This window comes from Uloborus diversus, chromosome 2 (assembly GCF_026930045.1).
Source record: "Uloborus diversus isolate 005 chromosome 2, Udiv.v.3.1, whole genome shotgun sequence".
Taxonomy (NCBI): Eukaryota; Metazoa; Arthropoda; class Arachnida; order Araneae; family Uloboridae; genus Uloborus; species Uloborus diversus.
In genome coordinates, this window is record NC_072732.1 from 193,003,437 (window position 1) to 193,023,371 (window position 19,935).

General features: G+C 30.0%; 2 protein-coding genes across 2 annotated transcripts in view; one reads left to right on the forward strand and one right to left on the reverse strand.

Annotated features, from left to right (window-relative positions):
- Positions 1–761, reverse strand: part of LOC129217595 (myotubularin-related protein 10-B-like) — a 44,638-nt gene extending 43,877 nt beyond the window's left edge. The window contains exon 1 of the mRNA XM_054851922.1: positions 426–761. Coding sequence (XP_054707897.1) covers positions 426–578 — 153 coding nt within the window. The 5' untranslated portion in view covers positions 579–761. The remainder of the gene's footprint in view (positions 1–425) is intronic.
- Positions 762–1,212: 451 nt separating this feature from the next.
- The window catches only part of LOC129217597 (ubiquitin carboxyl-terminal hydrolase 3-like), a 29,779-nt gene continuing 11,056 nt past the window's right edge, over positions 1,213–19,935 (forward strand). The window contains exons 1-11 of the mRNA XM_054851923.1: positions 1,213–1,347; positions 7,949–8,009; positions 8,101–8,187; positions 9,928–10,005; positions 11,265–11,349; positions 14,801–14,892; positions 15,282–15,395; positions 15,744–15,857; positions 17,937–18,154; positions 18,995–19,084; positions 19,201–19,319. Of these exons, the coding sequence (XP_054707898.1) occupies positions 1,263–1,347; positions 7,949–8,009; positions 8,101–8,187; positions 9,928–10,005; positions 11,265–11,349; positions 14,801–14,892; positions 15,282–15,395; positions 15,744–15,857; positions 17,937–18,154; positions 18,995–19,084; positions 19,201–19,319 (1,143 nt within the window). The 5' untranslated portion in view covers positions 1,213–1,262. The remainder of the gene's footprint in view (positions 1,348–7,948; positions 8,010–8,100; positions 8,188–9,927; positions 10,006–11,264; positions 11,350–14,800; positions 14,893–15,281; positions 15,396–15,743; positions 15,858–17,936; positions 18,155–18,994; positions 19,085–19,200; positions 19,320–19,935) is intronic.

Genomic DNA, 19,935 nt, shown 5'->3' on the forward strand with positions numbered 1-19,935 from the left:
AAGCAAATACTAAGAAAAGTTACACAAATATTTTCCCAAATAAAAGTGAAAGATCACAGGCAGGAAGCATAGGAAGTAGGAAATGCACAAAATATTTCTCAGAGTAAAATTACTTCGATAGATGAAAATGCATCAAATTTTTAAAAACGTTAATGATAGATTTTCATTCGCTTTTTTTCTCTTAAAGATAAGATTTAAAATATGTGTATAAATAGAAACAAAAATTATGTAAAATCAAGAAATGTTAAGATTAGAAGTATTAAAGCTTTAAGGGAAAAGCATATTCCAATTTTTACTTTACAACAAACAAAGAAAGGTCAAAAATTTTAATCAACACAACTCCGTAAGTATTTAGTGATCTCACGACACTTGATGGTTCAGTAGGTTGCTAGCATATATTTAAAAAAATTTAAATCATTATTTACCTTTTTCTTTAAGTCATTCAAATCCGAAGAATTTTTTACTTGCTTGAAATTAGTTTCTTCTTCTTTTTCATCGGGATTTAAATCAACGTAAGACTTAAAAGTTTTGACAGAATTGGACCGAGATTTTAATTCTTTCAACCAGTTCGCTGTCATTATTACTTTTGAATTAAAATACTGAGCACTATTATAGAAAATAAGAAGCTCATTTTACTTTCAAGTAATCATTTCTCAAACAAAGAACTCGTTGAAGGTAAATTGTATAAAGATTTACTTATTATTTAGGTACACATAGGCGTATCTCATTACAACACCTGCAAAATTCATTCATAACAAGAAGCAACATCAATAAAATGAAAGTTGAAGTAGTGATGTAGTTTCGGATGATTGTTTAGTTTTGGTATTAAAAACAATACTTTTTGACATTTCTTTGATCTATATTGCCGTTTATATTATTACTTTAAACTCAATTTAGGACTTAGTTTTCTTTTTTCAACACAATGAAGTATGCTATGGGATATGAAATATGATGTATAAAATGAATTTTACAGCTTCTTGTGTAAAAAATGAAGCATAGAAGGAAATAAAATAAGCTCTAAAGCTGAATTTATATGCCCTATTCTTTCAAATAATCTAGTTTTATAATAGAAATGTTCTGCACATGCATTAACAATCTCGTGGCGAATTTCGTAACTACAAAGTTTCACATAATCACAAAAAGTGATATCTCTACTTATTTTATATTATGCGTTTGTTGATTGCTGCTGTGGTGGTCGCACGAACGTATCTATTCTATTATTGGTAGCTTTATGAGGACTTTGTTATGAAATCCATGCTGAAATGGAATGTCCTCATCTAAGTAATCACGTTAAAATAATTAAAACGGTGAAAAAAGATTTGTCATCGACGGAATGGATATGTTCTAGTAATTATTTTAAACATTTGTGCTTTGTAATTTAGAAATATCGGTCTGAAACATAGTTGATTAATATTTTGCACGCATAGAAAGGATTCTATAGAAAAATTGCTATTCACGTGTTGTCTAATTTTCTTTGTTGTTGACATCATTTAAATAGTCTCAGCTTTCTTCGAATACTTCGAATAAACACTTATAATTCCCCCCAGCCCCCCCGAGACTTTTCCTTGAGATGTTCATCGTGCAAGAAAACTCCTTTGTATTGAATGCTGTTTGATTTTTTCCTCTAAAAATCTCCACTGAGCATTTTTAAAATTCGAAACGGTTTTAAAATTAATTAAAAAAAATCTATAAATGAACCATTCTTTGTTGAAATATTTTATTTAACCTATTAGAAAGTAGCTTTGAAGTTTGATTTATAACTTGTCGATTTCTTGATCTACTGAATTATTTTCAATTTCTTAAAGGCCATTATTTCTCCTCCCTCTCATTTCTTGTCCCCCCTGCACAATTCCTAAGATTGTTTCTGTCTGCGGTGAAAAAAAAAGATCATATCTATCCGCAAAAAAGGCCGTATTGTTCTATTTTTATACCTATAGATTTAAAATACTCGAGTTTTTATTACCCAGAGTAAATAATTTTTAATTGAAAATATTTAGGCATTAATGAATTTAAATGAAGTTAAGTCATTTTAGTTTTGCAAAATTACCTATTTTTAAAATTCAAATAAGTTATGCTCACACTAACTAGCAATAGTTTATTTGTTTTTAGAAAAAATAATGCAGTTGTTGGCTAGAATCCATGTCTGAAAAAGGCTGTTTCATGTTCACTTGTTTTTTTTTTTTTTTGAAAGACCTCAGATTGCTTGAAGAGGTTCTCAATATGACCACCAAGATTTATTTTTTTTTTTTTACATCAGCAGGATAATTGAAGAACTTTATTATGACTTTTTATTTTGTTGCATTTGGATGTTTGTAAAGTTGAGGACAGTATTTGCATTCTATTCTTTCATTTTCCTGCTTGTAAAAATACCACGCTGACCTTTTTTTACCATGTTGAAAAAACTTTGAAAAATGTAGAGACATTTTAGGGGTATTTCACAGTATTTAGCTGTTACGGACTCTACACTTCATAAGGATGTTTTAGCCTCCTACTCATGATTAGTGCAAATAGTAAAGTTAAACTTTTTGTAAATGATTAGTCCTATGTGTACTTATGTCATAGCATAGAAAATTTTAGATTTGTGTTGAATTTCTAAAGATATAGGAAGATATATAGCATGTTACAGACTCTACACTCAAAAAACATGGAAATTTTTGCTTAAACTATCTTTACATTTTCTGTGAAAGTAATAACTATTCTTGCCTAATGAAGGTTTTCTACTATGTCTCAGTTTATCTATAATACATTTAAGCACTAAAATAATTTTTAAAAAGGTAAAAGTATTTTTTACCAAATTATTTACTAAAGAACTGCACGTTTATGAACATGTTACAGACTCGACATATTTGTCACGTTTGAACATTGTTTGAATTATTGTTTATATAGTCTAAACAACAACAATACTATCTCATTGTTCAATAGTTACAATGATAGAATCAACTGTTATGGCTATTTCTTCATCATGTATGTGAGGGGTGCCCACCAGGGGGAGGGGGGCATGCCGCAGACTGTGACATTGAAGTTTTTTAGGTGTCGTTTTGAGGTGTATTTTTCTCATTTTTGGGGAGAGGTTTTTGATATTACAGGGGAGAGAGGGGGGTCTGTGGGATATTTAGGGAAGGTGCACCCAAGCTCTAGGGGGTGGGGGGGGTACCAGATTGAAGGTGGCCTCCTTTTGGAACAGACCAAGTGATGTTGATTTCTTCAGTCATGAATTTATGATTAAAAATGATAGGTTTTAATGAAAATTTTAATAACAATTTAACTTTTATAGTAGAACTTTGGTTATCTGAAGTGATCAATACCGGACCATCTCCAGTAAATCAAAATTTCTGGATAAATTTTAAGGGGGGGGGGGGGGGCATGTTAGGAAGAAGATGTTTTTAAGCCAAAACTTTTTAAACTGCATTTTTGAAGGAAAGTTAAATTTTCTGTTAATTCAATTTAAAAAGGCAACATTTTTTGCTTCAACAGGAATCACATATACTTTTAAGCAACAGAATGTTGTTCATTTCCGGTTTAAATAATTGCATTTAATTAACTAAATTTATGATCGGTCATGTATGGCACGAAAGATCTTATATTTTTGTTTAATGGCCCTAATATTAATGTACTAAATGACATCTGACCTGCCTTACTTTGTTACTTTATTTTAACTTGATAGTGATTTTTTTTTTGTACAATATGTACTGGTATTCTGTACTGGAAATTTTTCAAATGTCACACTGAAAATATACTGAAATTCAGGACCAAAAGATCGGTCAACATACCATAAGATAAGGGAAATTTGGACTCGTTAGACCGACCTTATAATTTTAATACCTTTTTTTTTAAATTTACAACTAACAAAAAGTAGCACCTATAGTTCTATAATTCCTATGATGAAGTCATATAGTAAAGTTATTTTGAACAAATTTCAGAAACTGTTATTTTGGCAGTGCTATTTTTGATTGATTGACTTTCATAACTAAGCAACTTTATTTCTTTAAATGATTTTCATGAAGAATGAAGCAATCAATTGAATTCCTCTCCTAAAATAAGCTCTTTTAGTTCTTAAGCAGTTCATTTTTTGTTGTAAAGAAAAAAATCAGGACAACTTTTTTTAGACCAAGAACCTAGGGTATAAAGAATAAATACCTTTGTGCTGAAAAATTAAAATGTCAGTAATCCAACGTTATTAAGCACAAAACTTGCAATTGATAGCAGACACGTGTTTCGGTGTTACAAGGAACACCTTTTTCAATGCAAAGAAGTGTGAGCTTTTGGATGAAAAGTCATCCGAGAAAAGCCAAAATCTTTTCTCGGATGACTTTTCATCCAAAAGCTCACACTTCTTTGCATTGAAAAAGGTGTTCCTTGTAACACCGAAACACGTGTCTGCAATCAATTGCAAGTTTTGTGCTTAATAACGTTGGATTACTGACATTTTAACCTAGGGTATGTTGATTCACTTTTAGAAAACACACAAAAACTTTTAGAACAGTTAAAAAAAAAAGTAATACTCCAGTATTGGCAATAGTGAAGTTGCTAGAAACACAAATTGTGCTGATTCTTGAAAAAGTGTGAAACAGTAGATGTTGGTCAGTTTTAATTATAATGATCTTTAAACGGTTTTTGATTCTAATCACAAAACATTTGTTTGGTACAAATGTTGGATAATATTTAACATTAAAACTGTAATAGAAGTTGTTTTTGTAATGTGGGGACCCCAGGACTGTGGCATGTTGGTTCACTTCACAAAGTTCTCTTAAAATATTAATGGGAAAAAATGTAATGAATTGAAAATGTTCTGGGATGATGAGAAATATTTAATGAAACTCATGGTAGAAAATAAAACTACTAATTGAATTTTATGATAAGATAAAAAAAAAGAAAAAGTAGAGAGACAGGTCAATGTGCCTGGACTCCCCCTATACACTTGTGCAGTCAAAATTCTTAAAGTAAAGGTTTTTTTAAGAATAAGTTGTAATTTCCTTTAAAGGGCTGCTTTTATTCTTTTTTTTTCTGTGCAGGCTGTTCAAGCATTTTGGTAAAGAAAGAGCAGTGTTGAAACAGTTGCCAAATGTAGAGTCTGTAACGTTTTGTAGAGTCCGTAACCAAATTTCGAAAGTTAATAAAAAATACTGAATTTAAATTTTCATGAAACTTATTTTAGAATATTGTAACATTATAGGTAAAATTAGAAAATATTCAATTTAGTGCATATAAAATGCATAAATAAAAATTTTAACAAAATTTTTCTTCTAATTATTGTTGCGGACTCTACAATCACCATTTTGACAACTTATAATTTTTTAATGAATGCACTTTTTGATTAAAATTATCATATGTATTAGAGATAATCCTTTACTTTATTTGTCCCAAGCACCAGTTTTGACTTGAAATTCAGTTCAAGTCACTATTGAAGAAAAATTCAATGTCGAGTCCGTAACGATAAAAGTTGTATTTTTGATGTTTTGATTGCGATTACATGGATAATATGAAGTATATAAAGAAAAAAAATATGACATGCATGTCCTTTGGAATGTGCTTTTTCAATGTATATAAAAATTTTAACCTTTCAACAAGTTTTGTTACAGACACCCCTATGTCGCAAATACCGTGAAATACCTCTTTAAATAAAAGTATTGTTCTATTTATTAATGTAATAAAATATCTAAAATCTCTGTTTAAAATTAACGAAGTTATGCTTATTTTAGCTAGAAACTAATTTGAGCTAACTAAAATTGTTCTTTTAATTTTAATTTATTTCAAAATTTTAAAACAAATGCCAACTTGTACTGAAAAAACATGGCTTTCAATTGATAAATAATGTTGATATTGTGCAAGTATTTTTTATCCTCGTGATAGAGAATTTATGGAAGTTTTGCTGAAAATTGGAATAAATTGGTAATAAGTGGGTACTTAATTATTTTAGTTATAGAACTATCACCATAGGTAAAAAATCACATATTAAATTTTTAAGGAATCCCAACACAGGAAGTTGGTTGTAATAAATGTGAAAGGTTCTAGCCAGTAGAAGTTAAAAATTGCTTTGAAAATTGAAACTTTTAAGCTATTCACTATAATGAGAATGTTTTTTGCAGAATTCACTACATTTTTTCCTGAAGTTTTATCCTTTTTTAAAGAAACAAAGTAATTCATGGGGGGGGGGGGGGGAAAGCTATTCAAATACAGTACAACCTTGATATCTCGAATCTCTCGGGACGGGAAAAAAATTCGAGTTTTTGATTTATCAAGGTTTTATAAAAATTACACTAGTAACTCTCACAATTGCACATATATATGCTATATGCATTTATGTATGTGCTATGGGTGCTATGGGACCACTTCAAATTATGATCAATAAAGTAGTCTTCAATATTTTACTAGATTTGAAAGTTTATAATTGTTGAAAGTGCACAGGATGCGATTTTGAAATGAACAACAATTTTAACTTGGTTTTTTTTCACCTAAAAATTTAAAAATTCTAATTTTATCTTCAGCCAGTAACCCCACATTCAAAAAGTTCTCAGCAGCCTTTTTGTAGGAGTTAAAAAAGCAGAATGAGGAAAATGAGGAACACATTTTCCGTTTTCGTTTGAAAACTGACAGACGAAAAATCAACCTGCTTTCCTCAAAATGGACAACATGTTCGAGAAAAATGCACAAAGATTCTAAACTCTAGGGAAAACACAGCTCCCCTCTCATACCAACACTCCCCTATTTACAAAATTTCCAAGAAAAGAGATGAAAAACGTTAAGCAATTGTCCCTGGAACTGGTTTTACTACAAAAATTGCCAAAGAAAAACTAGAATTGAAACTTGCTTCTGTGCAAAAATTTCGACATATCAAGTGTTTCAAAAAATTTTTTCGAGATAACTATGGAAAATACATAGGGGTTTTTATAAAAACGCTGGGGAAAATGTTTTTTCGAGACATCAAGGGTTTCGAGATAAGGAGGTTCGAGATATCAAGGTTTGACTGTACTTAATTTTTCTTTAAGCAATAAAATATTTAGGCTAGAGATTTTAAATTGTTAGCCAACAAATTAGCTAAATGTTAAGTCTTAGCCAAATTCAAGTATCTGAGAAATTTTAGCCAATTTTAAAAATCTTAAAGGTAAATTTTTTTTTCTTTAGAAAACTTCAATGAAAAGGCAAAATATGACTTTACAATGCAAACACTTATATTTTAATTGTTGCATAAAGCTAATGAGACATTTGCTATAATGAGACATTTAATTGCAACATGTTAAGACCATTAATTTTTATTCTACAACTTATCTTATGATGGGTAGCGACTGCAATTTGGCTGTATGTCAGAATTTTTAAGAATCTTTGACATAGTTTTCATACTTAGGGATTTTTTTTTATGTTGAATGGAGCAAGAATTTTCAAAATGTGTCAAACATAATTTGTCACTGCATTTGAAAACCATTCAAAACTTACTCTAAAGATCAAAAGTGATATTCAACAGTAATCATTTCCTCAATCCAAGGATTTTGACACCTTTTGATATGACAGTTTAAGTTAGGATTAAAACTCATGCATCAATAACTTGTCAACCCTGCTTAAAACATGTGAATATGACTTTTTATAGCTATTTTGTGCTTTGTTCTTTTTTTCTTTCAGGTATTTCAGATCAAGGAGGATTTTTTTCTTCTTATCTTTTTTTTCTTTGCTCTATTTTCTCATTGATTTTCTCAGCTAAATTTATTGGTGTTTCAATTCAATAAAAACTCTTACTGTAACATAAAGAGATATTTTCAAAACAATTAAATTTTGTAATAAAAGGACTTAGTTTTGAATTTTTAGCACATTTTAATCTGCCTCATTACAATTTTGTTTCAAAATGGATGTTTATGTAATCAGTAATGTATTGTACATGTACATGCTTCAATGTCTTTATAGCATTAAAATTTTTCTTGTCCAATTTTTTACTTTAATTGTAATAATCATTTTTTAGCATGTCAGACAAATAAAGATCCCTTTGTTTGCATTCATTGTGGCATTATTAACTGTGGAAGGTAAGTCAAATTTAAAATTTGATAATAACATTTTCACTTTTTGTATACAAATGTTTTACAAAAAGTTATCTTTCATTATGATTTTTTTTAGGTATGTTAATGGACATGCAAAAGCTCATCATGAAGAAAATGTGGATCATATGGTTTGCATGAACTGTGAAAACTATACTGCATTTTGGTAATTTTGCAAATTAATTAAAGAACTGTGAAATTATATTTTGTGTTCAGGATTTTAAGTTAATGAAAATAAATGTATTTTTATAATAACCTGATTTATGATAAAAGTAACTGTGTATGACTGTAGTTAGTTTTTATGTGCCGAATATTTTTGGAAAATAAAGTAAAGAAAATTTTGAGCTATTTGAACATCTTGCTTACTTGATAGTGTTTTTAGATGTATTGTATAGATGCAATTTTTATCACTAGACATAATCATAGAATCATTGAATTAGAGTTCATTTTGTATCTAGGGATTAGTAATTCCATACTGTAATATAATGTATTGAAACTCTTTACAGTTTCATAAATATTTTAAGGATGAATTTGAGAGCAAGCTTAATGGACAGCATCTAGAGTATCTTGAGTCGTTTTGACAATATTTTGAAAAAGTTGGAAAGTCACATTTTTTACTTTCTTCTATATCTAATATATAGAAGAAAGTATTGGATTCGTGCAAATTTTCGAATTTCGAAGGATTCGAACGTTTTGAGGTGTGCTGAGTCCATTTCCACTATTTTTGGAAAATGTCTGTCTGTGTGTATGTGTGTGTGTGTGTATGTGTGTCACGTCTGTGTGTGACCAGTTTTTTTGTGGCCGCTCTACAGCAAAAACTACCGCATGAAATCAAACGAAATTTGGTACACATATGTGCCCCTATGTGAACTTGTGCCCATTGGTTTTTGGCGCGAATTCCTCCTAGGGGGGTGGAGCAATGGGACGTTTTTTGAGTTACGCGTGCTTGCTATTCCTCAGGAAGTAACTGGCGGAATCAAACAAAATTTGGTCCATATGTTGCCATCAACAGGAACAGGTGCTGATTCAATTTTGGTGTCAATAACTCAAACGGGGGTTGAGCTATAGAACGTTTTTTGTCGTCAATTGTGACTGCTGTATCTCAAGAAATTATGAACGGAATGAAAGAAAAATTTATCGGCAAGTAGCCCTTAGTGGGTATAAGAGCTGATTTTATTTTGGTGAAATTTGGAATATATGTTAATCCATATGTAAACAGGCTTTGGTTCAATTTTGACGCCAATCGCACCAAGAGGTGTTGATTTTTTTTTTTTTTGCGAATAAAAATAGCTTTATTAATGCAGCAATAAGAAAGATAAATCGTAATAGATTGTCGTCTGCGTATTTCTCGTGATTTTAATTGTATGGAAATGATCGGAAATATTATCTCAATGATTTAAAATTTTTAACTGTTGCCACCTTATGTTTGTTAACAAATAAAATATTTGTAATTAATTCAAGCAAGGCTTTTAAGATAACTTTCAATTTTCGCTCTTTGCCTTGCTTTTGCAATAATTCAGACATTGGGATGGTCGTCAAGTTTTTGCATGTGTAATTTGTTTTTGTTGGGAATATTGCTTCCTCGTCAAGCATGAGGAGGGATCAGGAAAAAAAAATATATAGAAGAAAGTTTCGTGATGGCCACAACATACTAGTTTACAATTATATACAAATTAAGCTTGATACAGTAATTAAATACTTAAGGCTAAACAATACTACAGGTACTACTTCCTTTTTATAGCATTTCACAAAAGAATGGGACCCAAATTATTGTCATCTTTGTACTTGTCTGACAAAAAGATTTGCTTGCTATACTATTCTGTGTGTTGTATTGAAAAATATATTTTGTCTTGAACTTTGGATAGTTTCAGGTCTTATAGCTTAATTAACTCTTTCTCCCCTTCAGTTATATTTGTGATGAGTTTGTTATTAATGACAATAAGGATATCGATTCTTTGCGTGCTGATCTTCAATCACAAAATGAGTAAGTTAATTTTACTAGATTTTATTTTAGCATTAGTAATTTCTGACTTTCTATTATTTGTATGTGCAAATTAATACTTAATTTTCAAAAAAAAAAAAAAAAGAGTTTCATTAATGTTTGCTTAAAGACGTAAATGTCAAGAAATACTGTAGCATAACTCCAATTTCTACTGATTTTAACTAGTTTTGAAGAAAAGTTCTTTTGGCATTTTTCTTACAAACTTCTTTTTGGGGGGTGAAATTCAAACCAATCAGAATTGAACCATGGATATTACATAAAGTTAAATAAAGTGCACAAATATTTTATCATGATTGGTAATGTGTTCAAAGCTATAAAAAATAGTCATAGGGTTCACTTGTTACTTTCCTTTTACAAAAAAGGAAGTATTGTATTCACGAAAAAATTTTCACTCAAAAATCGACCTTAATTCCCATTTTACTCACCCCCGAATGAATGTTGAGTTCTTTTTTCGACTCGACCACAGGTAGATAAGTGCCTAAGAATGTATAGACACACGAAATATCCATTTTGACGATTCCTGAGTTAGTTACAACGAGTTTTCTTGTGACGTCTGTATGTACGTATGTATGTATGTGCATATGTATGTCGCATAACTCAAGAACGGTGTGTCCTAGAAAGTTGAAATTTTGTATGTAGACTCCTAGTGGGGTCTAGTTGTGGACCTTCCCTTTTGGTTGCATTCGGGTTTATCTAAGGGGGTCTTTTGCCCCTTTTTTGGGGGAAATCATTGTTAATTTCAATGTAAACTCAAGTGGTGTTACAATTTGGCGCACACCTTGGCAATATATCGCCAGTCTTTTGGTCGTCAACTTGGCAACAAATTTGGCGTTTTTTTTTTTAAATCTGGTTTCAATTTCGCCATGGTGATATTTAGAGAGTAAACTATTGAATCACATTAAAATTACCAATAATGGGAAAATTACATTAAATTGGAGTAAAAAGAAGTCATGTGAGGCACACATCAGCTCATTTTTGGTAATTTTATGAAATATTGTTCCTGAAACATTTTTACCCTTTCTGCATTCCCATTATAGAAATATTTGCTTTGATCATGTTATTAAATTTTGTTTCTGTTTTATTTAAGATTTTTTGCTTATAGTTAGGACAAACCTAAGCTGCCAGCATTGCAAAGGCTATGCAGATCCTAATCACAGCCTTACAGTCCTGCCAGGTTAGGTTTGCCTGAACGAGAGTTTATTATTTCAATTTTTGGTCATAATTTAATTATATTTTTATAGGCATCTAGAGCCAGTCAAAGCTCTGAAAAGACAAGGTATCCTTGTTGAAGAAGAAGAAAATAAAAGAAGCAAGCGTTATAAGAAAGTATGTCTCATGTATTTGTTTTTCTAACTTAATTTTTGAATTTCACTTTGAAATATCTTATTCCTATGTTTATAATATATGACTGAGATGGTACACCATTTTCAGTCTCTTGTAAGTTTTTGTTACATTTTTGTACATAATCTATGTCTTTGATAAATGAACTAGATTGTACTGAACAATAAACAAACTTTCAAATTTTTCAATTTGCTACGGAGTAGTTCAGTATTTCTTTAAAAAAATGATGATAGGAAAAAAACGTAGTTTAAATGTTTTTTTTAATTTTAGTTTTCAACATACTCTCCTCTTAGTTGACTCAGCTGTTCTCCTCTAAACTTTTTTCATACAAGAGTTTGCAATATCCTCAAAATTTTAAAGTCATTCTATTTTTGTGAAAATATTTGACAACATTCTTATTCTTTTTTTCCTTTCAACTTTTATGGATTAAGTGTAAAATTTAAGTATTTTAGTTGTTTTTTACATGTTAGCTTGCCTCCACCTCTGTAAAACTCTCCCATTTTTGTTTTGCTGTGTGATTCTACTTCAGGGATATCGCCAATTTCATGCTTACCATTATTTTAAACATTTTTTATACCTCGCATTCCATAGAATAGGACTTGCATGATTGTCATTTTACTATGCCCTCTTGATAATTTCAATCTAAATGCATCCAAGTCAAATGAAGTTAGACTATTCATTTTTTAAAGACGTTTCAGATGACAACGGATATTGAAATTAACGAATTTAGTTTGTAAAAAAATGCAAAAGTTGGAAGATGTTGCGAGTTACTTAAATTCAGGATTTTTTCATCATTATAACATTTTCTTAAATTTTTGGTGATCATATCAGTTAATTTAAAATTTTCAGTACATTTGCTTATTATTATGCCTTTGTGCTCCTATTTTTATGTCCTTCTTAGTTTTGTGCGTTCTTGATTAAATCTGAGCAGATTTTTAATTTGATAAGATGTGTGCACGAAAAAGTTTTTCTGATACTGATTTCCAAAAGTTTGCAAGTGCACCGTGTGCAAGCAAACATTAAACAAAAATGAATCAAAGCTGTTGTGGAAAGTCATACTTATGCAATGTGGGTATTAATCAGATCAACATTCTATTTTGCAAGTAAAATATTTCTTCCTTGTATGAAACTGTAAAAAAATCATATTTTCACATAAATTCACTTTAATTTCAGCCTCATTTTACTCACGTCCAAATAAATGTTGAGTAGCTTTTTTTGAAAAATTGCATAGTTGCATGCTACATGCACATGTACTTGCATACTTGCATGCTACATATGCAAGCATGCAAGTACTATATGGAAGTATTTGCATGCTTGCATATGTACATACAAATGTATGAACAACTAAAACATCCATTTTTAGTATCCTGCTATTGATTATCACTAGTTTTTTTCTTCATGTGTGTATGTACATATTTTGGATAACTAAAAAACAGTACGCCGTAGAAGGTTGAAATTCATATGCAGAGTATATATACAGTCTAGCTGTAGACTTCCCTTTTTTGTTGCTATCTTTTATGCACCAAGAGGAGTTTTTTTGCATATTTTTTTGTGGCAAATCTGTGTGTTAGTTTCAATGTAGACAGGAGCAATTTTGCCAATTGGCAACCACTTGGAAATATATGGGCAAGCTTTTTGCCACCAGCTACAAAGCAGAAGTGAGATACAGAATCTGGTGTCAATTTTGCCATACTGGCAATATTTAGGGATATTCCCATAGAACTGACTTTAAAATTGTTGATAAAATTGAAATTGTCCAATGAATCTCCGTAACACTCTTTTCCGTACGATTCTCAACAAATTAGGTGTTCAAGTGTTTAAAATGTTTTTCTGCGAACCCTAAGGCAATGATGTGTTAAAGTTCTTTTTTTCAATTTAATATTAAGTTCTGTTTAGTTTGTTGCCGTAATTTCAAATCAGACACTAACAAAAACAACTTCTTGAAATTTCAAAGTGCCATTTTTGGGTAACATAGTTTTAAAGGTGTAGTGGTGCATTTTAGATTTGTTTCTTATGCATATCCATGAGATGAAGAGTTGTACTTTTGAATTGTTAATAGACATAGATTATTAATTGGCATAAAGAATGTAGACTGGTGCTCACGTCAGATATTTTAAAGTTGACTAATAAGAATCCAAAGTTTAAAAATAGAAGTTTTTGTGTAAGGTACGATTTTCGCAAATGTGCCGTTTTGTTTCCCCTACCAAGATGTCATTTTTATTACATTATTTTTGTGCAGGTGCTGAGATTTTTTATGTTACTTTTGTGATGATACCAATTAACAGAGCCTGTATTGGACCGGGGGAAACTTGTTTTTTCTATATAAAACCATGATAAACTTTGAAGCAATAAGCAATGTAGATAAAGCCCAAGTTAGCAAATTCATTGCAAACAGGTGTTTTGAGGTTTCAACTAACTCCTTTCTCAATGCAGAAAGTCATTACCAGACATAAATAAATGAGATCTAATTCAAACCTGCAGAGGAAACAGAGGTAGTTCTAATGAAATTAAGAAAGATATGTATTTTTTTTTTTTTGGTTATGTTCTAAATAGTTAATGAACTTGTATTTTTTTTTTTTTTTTTTTTGAACCAATATTTAATGTAATCAAAGCTCAGGAATTGTATTTCTCCTTGTGATGAAATAAAATTTGCATAATGTAACGAAAATATATTTTAGTCCAGACAAAAAATAGTTTTTACTATGACAACCATTCAATTCATAGAACTCGCTTCACATGATCATGAATACACAAGAGAAAAAATGAATTCAATATTTCTGATGTGACTTACCTAAAACTATGTTGATCAGTGGTGCACAGAGGATTTTTGGAAGGGGGGGGGGGGGTCCAGGATTGAAGGTCCACCTTTCTCATACCCTACTCCAACATGCATCCAAACACTTTTTTTTTTCATTTTATCGATTGTCGGGAACAAAAAACATTTGAAAAAATTATTGAATAATTACTTAGTATTAGCTAATAAGATTAATTTATTAATAAGTAATACTTAATCAAAATACCAGAAAGCACAAAAATGAATGTATTTACTTTTCTCATTATTAAAAAAAAAAAAAACAGCGAAGCAAAATCATCATTATAAAACAAATTATGTTCACATACAGCTCAATTTTGTGGGAGAAGTAATAGAGAAAATAGTATATATATATATATTTTTTTTCATTTATTAATCTGAATTTATTGTTACCTTTGCTTGTGATTATTTTTTTACACACATGATAAATAGGATTAGTCAATCAAAAAACTCAAGGGCAATGGGAGGGGTTTGGACCCCCTGGACCCTCTCCTTGTGTGCACCACCAGTATTACTTATTTATGTTTCGTAAGTTTTTATTTTTAAATTTGTAATTCCAATACCTTTATGTCTCTTCAGTTTTTAAATCATTTTTAAGCATATTACTGTTTTTTGGGATTGCAGGGGAGCAAGAAGCGATACTGCAAAGCGCGAGTAGCTGGTCTCAGAAACTTAGGAAACACTTGTTTTATGAATGCTGTTTTGCAGTCCTTAAGGTAAAGTTTAAAAAAAAAAGTTGTTTATTTAATTTTTATTAATTCATACATCTATTTCCGATTTATAATCTATTTTGAACCTCTATCTAGCGGATAGTAAAAACTTACCTTTCTTCTGTAAGATAAATGACACAACATTCATTGTCACCCTTTTGCTAAAAGAGGGGCAATGATGAACATGTACTCTCTGTTTGCAAGTAATGTTACTTATTTTTGTTCCAGACTATGTGTCAAGTATATAAGTTTCTTAAAAATTGCACTTGCAACATGGGATCAAATGCTGTTTTTGCTTTATTATAAATTTTTATTTATTGTTATTTATTACTTATTATCTTTATTATTTGCTTTATTTGTCGAGTGCATTACTGACTTTTCTCCTTTAATTTCAGTAATATTCAGCAATTCTCCTATTATTTTAAGCAATTGCCTTCTTTAGAACACAAAAATCATAAAAATGGAAAGAAGACAAATCATATCAAGAAAACAGATTCTGGTGATGAAATGTAAGTATTCCTTGAATTGTTTTCAATGAGCCACACATAAATTTGAAAAATAAAGTTACATCTTATAATAGACAGTATAACTGACAAGGCTAAAAATATGTTAATTTTTTATAAATGTATTAAAAGATACGAAGCTGAAAACAATATTGAACTGTTTCGAGAGTAAAATTTTGTTTTTTAATACTTTTCAGCTGTGGCTGTCAGTATTTTTTAGAATTTATTGGTAATGCATATTTGTTACAGTTTAAAAAAAATTCATCCATAAAACTTTTTTTTTTTACATATTGTTTATGTTGCGAGGAATTAATGTCTGTTGTACATGAGTTTTAAATCGAATGTTTTTTGCAGATTACTCGCTGAAGAACTTCGAAAAACTTTGATTTCTTTACGACAAGGTAGTAAAAGTGCTATTTCACCAGAATCTCTATTTGCTGTTATATGGAAAGTTGTTCCTCGATTTAGGTTTGTCGAAATATTATCTTGGTCTTAGTTATTAACATATTATGTTTCAAATGTGTTGTGGTTTTATAAATATTTTACTCATTAAAATACATATGTAATGTTTTTTTTGTACTCAGGGAATTATAAGACTAAGAAATGAGGTTTTATCATTGTACTCGATCCTACTCTGTTGAGTTTATGTGTTAGTGGAAAAATGTGACTTTATGTATTTTGAAAGATAATTTTAAAATCTAAGTTGTGTGTTAAATATGATATGAGGATGAAGTTTTCTTTTGTGGATTATGCATCTCAGGCTGCTTTAAAATTCTCGATAAGCTGAAGTACTTCTAGAGCTAATACTTAGCTGAAGAAGTACTTCAGTAAAATTTACTCAGGGCTTAAGTTCTCTGTGAAAATCTTATATTTATAAAATTTGTTTCCTTTTTTCTTTTGTTTTTTAAAAACATTGAAGACATTAAAAACTCTGCCGATATTTATGGATTAATCATGGTTTGAAACTCAAAAGCCAATTCTTATATTGATGCCATTTCTATTTGATTTAGTTTTGCCCCTTGATATTTGAATGTTTAGTTTTATATCTTGTTTGAAATCTGTTATGTGTTTTCTCGTCATTGTATTAATAGATTTTGATAATGTAGCTATTATAAGCTAAAATGAAATGAATGAAATTTCAAAAGAGTATTTGCTTGCTGTTTTTCTAAGTTATCTTATGGTTTTTTTTCAAGATATTTTGTATTAATTATTTTGTTTAATTTGGCAACAGAACAAGATACATGAAAACAAATTTCTATTCTGTTAGTTCGTTAGAACTAAACTTTTCAGAAGACTTTGACGTTTGGTAATTTTGCACCTTGATTTACAAAACTCTTAATCGAAACTTCCTTCAACCCAAGTCTGTTTTTTTGAATTAATTATTGGTGAATAAACAATGTCTCATCAAGGTCACCAGAGGCAACCATTTCAATCATAGGAACTGAATTATTTGTGCTATCAGTTATAGCCACATTTTGAGCCTCAATATTTCATTGTGATGTTCAGATTTCTAAACCCAGGCATTAAATTTGAACCCCAAACTCATAGATCTTAATTGAAAAATTATGATTCCTTTATAGCTTCGAAAAATTTTAACTAAGCAATTTATGCAGTTTTAAATATAGCTCAAATTTTTCATTGAAGGGAAATGTGCATCATTTAGATAAAACCAAAAAAATGATATAGATTTAAAAGAAAAAGGGGGGGGGGGACTTGTTACTAGTGTATCATTGGAGAGATGAAATTAAAAAAAAATATTTTAAAGTCAACTGTTGATGTTTAATATTTTAACTAGACATAAATTTTGAATTTACCTTTGCTTTTCTTTTGCTCATGTCGTAGAATATTGTTACAAATTCTGTAAATAGTAATTATTGTAGTAACATAACCGGTAAATAGTTTCCCGTAATGAATATACAGCCCCTATACATTCAGCTGAAGTATACGAACCCCCTATTTCTTTTTTTTTTCATTGATAAAATTTGATAATGGTCTACGCATTTCGAGAAGCATTTGGAATCTTGTGGAATATTTGAGAGTTCTCTTTCGGTGTGTATAAAAAGCGTTATGCATGATAAAGAGTTCAGTTTCGATTGAGAATTTGTGCTGAGAGTGTATTAGCTCTGTTTATTGCGAGGCATTTCGCTGTGTTGTTTTTCGTATTTGGAAGTAAATACGTGTGTAACCGTTGAGTTAACGGTGTTGTGTGATATTTGCTTAATTGCCGATGATTAATTTAGCAGTTGTTGACGATCTTCCCTGTACATAGTGTAAATAAATTTCCTGTATTCTTAATCAAGAACTGTGTCGTCCTTTCAAGAAAGTTGGAAGTCGCACCGGATCCGTTACAATATTTTTCATCTTTGCATTTAATCTATATACTTGTGAAAACCAAACTGTCTTATAAATAATTAAAAGAAAAAAGAAAAATTTTTTCTGACTACTAAAACGAAAATGTTTCGTTATCAAGAAAATTTCATAAATTTGGAAAGATTTGTTTTAGTTCTTTAAATGCCATGTTTTAAGACTTTTTCCTTTTCTCTTTAGAGGTTATCAGCAGCAAGATGCCCATGAATTTTTGAGATACATGTTAGACAGACTTCATATGGAATTACTTAAAATACTACCATATCCAAAAGACAATAATTTCATTGGAGCTAAGGGAAAAGCTACAATTGTTACTACAATATTTGGGGGTATTTTGCAAAATGAAGTTACTTGTCTTGTTTGTGGTACAGAATCGAAGAAGCATGACCCTTTTTTAGGTATGTAGTCGCTTTATAATGATTAATATTTAAGTTACTGTTATGGCATAAAGTAATACTAGTAAGATATTAAAATATTTTTATGGAAAAAACTAGAAATTTAAATATGATGTTTCCCATTTTGAATATTTGATTTCTCTTGGGAGGTTTTGTGACAAAAAAGTGTCTTGTCATTCTCCTGTGAATTAGCACAAGTCCTCAGATCAGTAGGATTCTCCAGTAGTACTTTTAAACGTTGGTCATGTGCTAAGAAAGGGAAAGCGATTAGTAATTGCTTCTCAATCTCTTAGCCATTTTGTTAAAAACCATTTGAAAGGGGTTAGCATTAAAATGTCGTTAGTTTTGTGAGGATTTTTTCAAATGTTGCAACCCTTGTTTAACTTACCCAGCTAAACCATCCCTTTTATCAGAGATTTTTTTTTTTCTTTTTATGTTCATGTTTTTATTCCAAATACTGTTAAATCTCTCTGTTAAAAGTTCCAGTGGAAACTTTCTCATTCCCCTGTGGAAAAATTCAACTAATAAAATAAATAACTAAACTTACAAAGGCATGTTACAATTTATTTAAGCTAAATATACTCTGATATGGTGGCAACCAATGAGGATTTTATTCTAGTAAATGCAGAATATAAATCCATACAAATTGAACTTGCCTTTCATTCCTTAAGTGATTGATATTAAGCAAAGCTCTAAAATTTCAAGTTTTTTTTACAAAAAATTTCAGATTTTTTAAATTTCCAATATCATTTTATTGATTAATATTTTTGTTAAATATTTATTATTTAGTTGAGATCAGTGCATTAAGTTTTTCTAAATTCTTATTGTTTTTCTTCTCTTAAGATCTCTCACTAGACATCCCTTATCATGCAATTGTGAAACCCATGTCCAATAAATCTAAAGAAGAAGAAATGCCCAGTATACAGTTAAAAGGTACATATGTAACATATATTAAAACAAATAACTATTTAAATGTTTACATTTCGTGACTTGAATTTCAGTATTTCCTGTGTTGAATAGTTTCATTTTAGTTATTTATTTCCTTTTAGATTGCTTAACTAGTTTTACTGAGTTAGAAGAACTAGCAGAAAGTGAATTTTTCCTGTGTAATAGCTGTAAATGTAAACAAAAATCAACAAAAAGGTTCTGGATCAGACGCTTGCCTAATGTTAGTAAACACATTTTTTACTTACTGTTATGAAATTTGTGTATCTATATATACAAAAGTGATGGTGTTTCTTTGTTTCTTTCTCTGTTTGTACCGATGGCTAGAAGACCCCATAGCACCTACAGCCCTGAAACTTGGCACAAAATTTGAACGTACCCTGGGAGTCTGCACCTCAAAACCCGAATTCTAAATTTTGAACTAGTTTTTTCTAATTAAGCTAAATTTCGGCTAATTACGGAGTAAAAAATCTCCCCACTCCCAAACATTATATATTGTTGGAAAGGGTTTTCCTTCCCAAACAAGATGATGTTTGTTCCATTTCTCTAAATTAATTAGAACAGGACATATAAGCGATTCTAATTGAGCCAATTTTCAAGACTTCTCTTTTGAGAAATTGCTATAACACTAGGTCCACTTTCCAGACAATTTTCAACTGTAACACTTGGTCCATTTTCCCCGTCAATTTTTCAACTACTTTCTTTTTAAACATTTTGGAGGAAGTTGCCTTTGTTGCTTATGAATATTTTAGTTATTTTATTTTAAATTCATTGTGCATATGTTAATTGATTTTCTTTTTAATTAGAAAGTTGCTTGGCGAATTTGGCGATGAATTATA